The sequence below is a fragment of the Zeus faber genome, assembly GCF_960531495.2.
Source record: "Zeus faber genome assembly, chromosome: 19".
NCBI classification, from domain to species: domain Eukaryota; kingdom Metazoa; phylum Chordata; class Actinopteri; order Zeiformes; family Zeidae; genus Zeus; species Zeus faber.
In genome coordinates this window covers 22,762,052-22,770,261 of record NC_137206.1, presented here as the reverse complement: position 1 = coordinate 22,770,261, position 8,210 = coordinate 22,762,052, and the positions used below count along the sequence as shown (strand labels likewise).

Sequence of the window (8,210 nt, the reverse complement as noted above, 5' to 3'; positions counted from 1 at the left end):
AACGTGATATTTTGTACTAAATATTTATATGACTCAACACGATTAAACATCTTTAAAAAGCTAAGACTCTTTTCAATTCATGGCGTCTCTTTTTAAAAATTGAGATGTGATTGGGAATACATTTTTCTGCATTAGTCAACATTTCTGAAGTTATAAAACCCTAGCACTGAACCTTATCACTTGCCCTCAAACTTATCTGCTACACTTACCTGTTCTACATGAACCCAAATCACTTTACACTTACCTTCATATTCACCTGTAGAAAGAATTTGAAGAAAAATCCTTGTACGTACCAGTCTGTCTGAAGTTCTGTAAAAATAAATATATACTGTATATACAGTATATATACACTGATCAGCCACAACATTAAAACCATTGACAGGTGAAGTGAATAACATTGATCATCCAATGTCACCTGTCAAGGGGTGGGATATATTAGGCAACAAGTGAACAGTCAGTTCTTGAAGTTGATGTGTTGGAAGCTGGAAAATATGGACAAGTGTAAGGATCTGAGCCACTTTGACAACGGCCAAATTGTGATGGCTGGACGACTGGGTCAGATAATCTCCAAAACAGCAGGTCTTGTGGGGTGCTCCCTGTATGCAATGGTTAGTACCTACCAACAGTGGTCCAACTGGTGAACCGCCAACAGGGTCATGGGCACCCAAGGCTCATTGATGAGTGTGGGGAGCAAAGTTCAGCCCGTCTGGTTTGAGCCCACAGAAGAGCTACTGTAGCACAAATAAGTGAAAAAATTCATGCAGTCATGATAGAAAGGTGTCAGAACACACAGTGCATCGCAGCTTGCTGCGTATGGGAGCAGTCAGAGTGTCCATGCTGAGCCCTGTCCACTGCTGAAAGCACGTACAATGCGCACATGAGCATCAGAACTGAACCATGGAGCAATGGAAGAAGGTGGCCTGGTCTGATGAATCGCGTTTTCTTCTACATTATGTGAATGGACAGGGTTAGGGTCCGGTCCGATGGAGCATCTGTGGGATGCGCTGGAACAACAAGCCCGATCTATGGGGGCCCCACCTCACAACTTACACAATTGAAAGGATCTGCTGCTAACATCTTGGTGCCAGATACCACAGGACAACTTCAGAGGTCTTGTGGAGTCCATGCTTGGATGGGTCAGAGCTGTTTTGGGTGTACAAGGGGGAGCTACACAATGTGACCCTTCGCAGACTTTAGGTACATTTGGTGGCATTTCACCTTTTCTCTTGCATAATTTTAAAGTGAAAAATCAGAGCTTCAAAACAAGGTGTCACTTGTGCTAATCAAGCAACTATTTTTAAAGCTATGACTTGTTAATGACAAGGGTGTGGCAAACTGTGATTCTGAGTTATCACCTTCAAAGTTTTCCGCCACACTTGGCTTCATTCAGCCAGCTCCCAGAATGCAAATGGTTGGAGAATCAACAAAGCCGCATGGCTACTTGTCACATGGCCACTTGACACCCTGTTTTTAGAGAATGTTGAACAGCATCATTGACACACAACATCTCTTGTTTTTAAAAAGGCTTTTATTTAACAGTAAGAATATACATGTTTTATAAAGGTGGAATTATTGAGCAGTTTAAAAGTGCGGACAACACAAGAAAATGTAGTCTATCAATAATATGAGTCTCTGTATATCACCCTTGGTGTGTCATTAAATATATTTATGTGTGTATGCCAAATATCTTCAAAGTTGTTGGAGTTATAATGTGGGCTAACCCCAACCCTACCCCAGCTACACTCTGATAGCCTGTTTGGTGCCTCTTTTTAATTTTCTTTTTGCCACTGGCTGAATTTGCGGGTAAACTTGAGAATCTTGTGCATTACTACTTGTTCATAATCTGCATCACCAACCTCAACGGACTTCATCACGTCATCAACTTCTTCGGTTGGAACAACGGGCGTGTCGTCGGTCTCCTCCAGTCGTTCTTGAAAATATTCTGTTTCATCGTCACATTCAGGTTGAAATCCGCTGTCTGAAATTTTTTCTTAGTCCGAACGCCGGTATCAGTTTCAGCATCGCTGTCTTTCTCTGTGTCGCTGTCAGAAAACTGACTATAATTGTGGAAAATGAAGTCCAGTACGCGCTGCTTACACTGACTTGGATCTATCACACTGGTCAGATTAAGGTCCGCGATATGATTTAGATCTTCCGCCACCCGTTTATCTTAATCCTTAACAACGCAGAGACAAACGTTTTAACAGAAAAGTGAAACCGGATCCTCGGCTTGTTTACAAAAGTGACGTCAGCGTGACTTCTTCGTTGGTATACGTTGGTACACGCCCCCAACACAATAATGTCTGCGTGTGTGTGTGTGTAAAAGTAATACCATTTAAAGGTTGAACTCTATCAAAATGGTTTCACATTGCGACTTCAGAAGGAATATGGAGGAATGATCTTCACCTGGAGGGTCGCTTTAAAGGAAACGATTGTTCGGCGTTGTTCAGCGTCTTGGTAACTGAACTGTGTTTCCCCATGTAATGTAACGGAAATATTTAACTCCACGGTTAAACATTTTTCTACAATTTATAAATCAAACTCGGTTTTGAAAATACGTTGATTAAAAAAAAAAAAAAAGCAACACGAATCTGGAAAAATCTCATTTTCTTCCAAGAAAGGTTTTTTCAACTTATTTGGCTGCTCCTGGCGATTTTAGAAATGGGAGAGATGGTGAGTTTGGCTGTGGTGGGACACATATTAGTGGTTATTAGTGGTGGTTTTAATGTTGTGGCTGATTGGTCTGTGTGTGTGTGTACATACATATATACATACATACATACACATACATACATACATACATACATACATACATACATACATACATACATACATACATACATACATACATATATATATATATATATATAGTACTTACCTCCTGGGTTTTTATTATTTCTCAGCCACAACACATTTCCAAGAAGAGATCCCATGGGGTAGCATGCATTTTAATATCTTCTTCCTTTCCCCCTCATACAATTTAAGGCTTGGGAGGGCAAATTTGCCAATTGGATCGGCAGTAAGTAATAGGCACAGGTTAGCAGGTTAGGGAAATTTATCCCCTTGCAGGCGAATATATAAATTGAAATAGCCTGAAAGCAGGATGACAATCCAAAGGAAGACAATTGGTAAAATAGCTGAAACCAGGGGCTACTGAACTGAAGAAATCATTAATTAGACAATCTATAATTAAAATCTGTTTTGCAGGCAATCCGATTTAGTGGGGGATTAAAAATAAAAATAACTATTATTGTCCGCAGATGAGTGGCAGATGTGGCAGATGGAGATATTTAAGAGATTTTGTATAATTAACCATTTTTTTTTAAAATTCCTCTTACTCTGGCTGTGATAGGATATGAAAAAAAAAGTAACAGAGAAGTCAGTCGATTGATGAAAATAAGCTGACACTTTATTTTAATATTTGCGATTTCATAAAAAATCCCCGCAAACAAATCGGGTTTGTTTCCAGTTGTTTGTCAACATTATGGACAGTGATCAGATTTAAAAGAACATACAGAGTACATACAGCAATCAGGCTTCCACTATGATAACAGGCACACCAGCAGGGAAAACATATAAAAAGCCAAACATGAAAAGAGACAAAATATGAAGCTGACATTCCATTGAGACCCAGACAGAAGACGGTATCCTCTCCCAGTTCAGCTGAAACCATTTTACTTCTGTAAGCGCGGACTTCTTAACACTACTATGGTACTATTTTTATTTCTCATCTTTTTTTTTTATATTTCTCCCTTGCTTTATTTCCTGAAACATATGAATTGTCTTTCTGTTTCTATAAAAGGAAAACTATTAAAAGGTATTTATTAACCTTTACCGTATTTTTGCATGATTGGGAGTCAACCGAAGCAGCATCAGAATTTTTTTGAATTGCTCAAGTTTGGAGAGAAGACCTTCAGCCGACCTCCAGGCAATGGGGCTGTGGTGACAAAGTTCTTCAGAGACACAATTGCCCCATCCTGATACTAAATACTCAGGTTGATTCAAAAATGATCATGGTGGTTTGGTTTACATTTTTTTCAAAATAACAGAGTTTCCCTTAAAAACCTTGCCTAGCGACAGAACTAGTCTTCCATCCATCCAAGCGCACCCCTTCAAAACCCACGTCCTGTTCCACACCCGTTTGTGTTTCCATTCCTGTAGATCCTAAACTGAGGCCAAACACACGCAACGCTCAACAACCGGCATCAGGCGGGTGTCATTCCCGACCTGGATTTCCACCGTGTCAGTGACTGGCCGGATCGTGTGAGGTAGCGTCACTTCCTGGACTCCTCGCCGCCGCCGCCACCGTCGTCGGCCTCCTTCTCCTGCCGCTCACGCTCGCGTCTCATCTCCTTCAGCTCCTGTCGGTATTTCCGCTCGATGAAGCGCTTCTGATGAGCCATCTGCGGGAAGTTATCTGGTGCGGGGAGAGAAGTCGACCAAGAAGAACAGATAAAGAGAAAGGGGGGGGGGGGGGGCAAGGGAGGCGGGGGGGTGAAGAGACAAGGTCAGTTTCCAACTGGGCGGCGGCAATTCGGCTCTAAAATTGCACCGGCGATAGTGTTCACGTCGAACGTCAAGCTGTCACTTTAGCCAAATGAGGGAAAATGTGGCGAGGGTTATTACGACTCAATGCCGTGTTGTTATTTTCATTAATAATAACAACAAAGTAACACAAAATTAGACAGGCCTCGTTTAGTCGGCCGGCGAAACGGCAGACAGCCCGATCTGATAACATAATTATGAGAATTCATCTCCAAATGAGATCTGCGTTAAGAAGATGGGAAGAAAAACAAACAAGCGATGGGTGCTGGAGGAGCGTGGCGCACGTCTCCGTTTGAAAAACGCGACACGTTGCCAGACGCCACCGCCTTTTGTGTCAAGCCGCTCGAGTCATACATTTCATCACACAGATTATCCTGCCACGGAGCGGGCGACGGGGGTGAAGGATCCGCCGGCATCACATGGGCCCGGGGACAAATTACAGTCTTATCATACAAAGTATTTTAATGCCATTACTGAGCTCGCTCCAGAGCCCGCGCCGGGGAAATGGCCTCGCAGACAATCTGGGTCCAAATGGCACTTTTCACTGTCTATTGTTTTCCTTCCAGGCCTTCCTGTCAGGTGGATTTTAGGATGAGTTCAGGCTGTTTCACACATGACATGCGATGGTTTTCGGGAAAGATAATCGGACCTGAGCTTTGAGATTTCTTCTTCTTTTTCCCTTTTTTGTTAAGAATTGATTATAAGGATGACTGGGCTTTGAACAACATTTGGACACATAATATCTTGGTTGCCAGAATCCTTATCTATTTTTGTGTCTACCATAAGCCCTAAAAAAATAATAAAACTAATTTCAAATTAGGCGTCAGAATACAATGATGAATGTTCTAAAAATATTTGACTAATATACAATAATAATAATCATAATATTTGTGGAGCAGGGAAAAAGTCTGCTCTCTCCTCCATTAGACAGGACTCAGAGCTGCATATCCAAACAAATGAATCCCTGAAAACTGAATTAAAACACACACCAAAAACGCCCCCACCCCCACACAGATTGCAAAGTATGCATTCTACTTCAATATGCCTTTAATGATTAAGCAACACTTGGCACGCCTCAGAGAAAATTACATATTGCAGATAAAATATGGAAATCGCCAGCATTTCTCCCTGGGAGATGGCTTGAAAATAACCCACTTGAGGAAGAAGGAAAAAAAAGAGCTTTGGCCATTTACATTGTTTAACATGCGGCACCAGAGCCTGTGTCAGAGAATGGCGCTGCTGGAGGAGCAACAAGGCTTTCCATTTACACACGGCTTCCACTCCCGAACAGAGAGGCCAGTGTGTCGGTGCGTTGCGGAGACATATTGTGAATTCTCCGCCGTCCGGCGTCGTGTGGAAAAACACCATTGAGGCGGTGCCGCACTCTGCATACTGATTAGCGCCTGGTTAAGGCGTTAGCACACTTAGCTTGGCTCCGGTCCTTTGTTTTTCCACAATGCAGTAATTCCTTTCAAGGACGGGGGTTGCTGTCTAGAGATTCCGGGTGTAGCTACTTTGGGAGGGGCGCGTCAGGCTCGGCCATGGGAGGGAGGGTGAGGGTGAGAGGAGAGAGAGAGAGAGAGAGAGAGAGAGAGAGAGCGAGAGAGAGAGAGAGAGAGAGAGAGAGAGAGAGAGAGGGCGGGACGCCACAGCCGAGCTGAGATACGAGCTCACACAGTGGCTGTACGTTGAATCTGTGATTAGGGATCAGCTCCCATTTAGGGGTGGAAGAGCACACAGTGTCCTTTCAGCCGGTGTTTTACTGTTCAGCCTAAACCCGGGTTACACAGCGGAGTCCACAATAGACTGCAGCGGTGGAGTCTATCACCTGGAGCTCCCCTATGCCCCATCAGTCAACAAACCCAGTAATGTATCTCCATGGTGCTGCAGATGAAGGGATTTTGTCACCATGCCAAGAAGGGGGAGGGCAAACAAAGGAGCCGGGCCAGTGAATTTTGATCCGCCATAACTGTACTCTGCTTTGCCTCTATCCAAGCTGATGCTTTTATCCAGAGATTAAGGGGGTTTACAGGGAGAGAGCGATTCTGCTTCCCCTTCCCCTTGGGGCGATGGTGGCACAACAGGTAGAGCGGTTCGTTCCGTAATCAGAGGATTCCTGGTTTGATCCCCGGTTCCTCCCGGTAGCGCATCAAAGTGTCCTTGAGCAAGACATTGAACCCCTAACCGCTCTTTGTTGATCAGGTGTGCGCCTTGCACAGCTACTGGCGCCATCGATGTATGAATGGGCGTGCGAATGGGCGAATGTGAGGCATGTACTGTAAAGTGCTTTGAGTGGTCGCAAGTCTAAAAAAGAAAGAGAGAGAGGGGTGTGGGGAGCGGGAGAGATGGGGATAAAGTGGGGGGAGAGAGAGAGAAAGGGAGAGAAAGACGCAAATAAAGACTGAAGGAGATATGGAGAAGGAGACGGAGAGAAAGATGGAAAGGTGAGAGGAAGGAATTGAGAGAGAAACGGAGAGGTATCTGAGACAAGAAAGGAGAACTACGTAAAGAACGACAGACAGAAATGGAGAGAGAGATCGAGGAAATGAGAGACACAAAGGGAGGGAGTGAGAAACAGAGAGGGAGATCGGAGGTGTTGGACAGAGTAAGAAATGCAATCTGTTGGAGAACAGCTGATAAATGCTTCGGCCTCAGTCCATGTATATTTGATGGCGCCCCAGACCCTCTAGTGCTCAGCTTCTTGGGCCGCAGAGATGCTCCACACCTCTTTCCTTCTTAATTTTTCCCAGCTCTCCTACCTGGACGCCCTGGGCCCCATTTGTTTGCGCTCATGTTTCTGCCGGTCCGAGCCCCGGTTAGCATTTAATCCCGGCCTGACAGATACAGGCAGGAGACTGTCAAAAACAAGGACCGTCAAAACACCAGTAAGCGCACCGACCCGGTCACTGCTAGATTGTCAGACAGCACAAGGCGCGTAGCCCTAAATCTCTGTAATGAGGCCTGAGCTGTCTGAGCCAACACGGCTCTACCCCTACCTCCTCCGTCTCGTACCTCTCCAACGTGGCTGTCAGCCATGCACGCAACCAAAGAGGAAGAATAAAATATGAAAGAAGAAAAAAAAGAAAAGGTTCAAACCCACTCAAAGTGCCGCTGATACCGAGAAGCCCGAGAAGGCCTTAAATAAAACATGGAGATGAATCTTGACGTGGTGTGGACAGATGGTTTCGATCCGACGGCAACACTCTGTTGTACAAGAGGAAAAAAAGAAAGCAGCGAGCGGGCGGGGGGAGAAAAAAAAAAGAAAAAAAAGAACGTGTAGCCAAGACAGCAGAGAGGGCCAACAAGACAATCAATGATGAATTACATGACACCAGGGCTAATGTCCTTGATTAGTCTTGCTATGGGAACAAATGAAGCAAGGCCCTTGACAATCACATGAGAGACAACGAGGCTCCAGTAGGAGTTGCCGTGGCAGCCATGTCAGCGGAAGATGAGCCCTGCACAATCGTGCAAAGCTCAAAGTCAAGAGGTGTCGGGAGAAAAACTTGGAAAACCAGTGCTGTGACCGATGAATCGGATATGATAATACAACTAATTCAAGAGTGGCGAATAGGGTTGTTCGACCTGGAGGGGGAAGCAAGGTTTTTTTTTGTTTTTTTTTAATTGATCCGACAGTTGCGAACATTGAAACAGTGCGGCGCGAG

The 8,210-nt window shown here is 44.4% G+C and overlaps 1 protein-coding gene across 3 annotated transcripts in view; it reads right to left on the bottom strand.

Annotated features, from left to right (window-relative positions):
* Positions 1-3,386: 3,386 nt before the first annotated feature.
* Positions 3,387-8,210, bottom strand: part of drosha (drosha ribonuclease III) — a 147,451-nt gene continuing 142,627 nt past the window's right edge. For 2 of the 3 annotated variants that reach the window (XM_080020549.1, XM_080020550.1), the window contains one exon: positions 3,387-4,417. In XM_080020549.1, coding sequence (XP_079876675.1) covers positions 4,275-4,417 — 143 coding nt within the window. In that variant the 3' untranslated portion in view covers positions 3,387-4,274. The remainder of the gene's footprint in view (positions 4,418-8,210) is intronic. The other variant, XM_080020551.1, reaches the window with a different exon arrangement.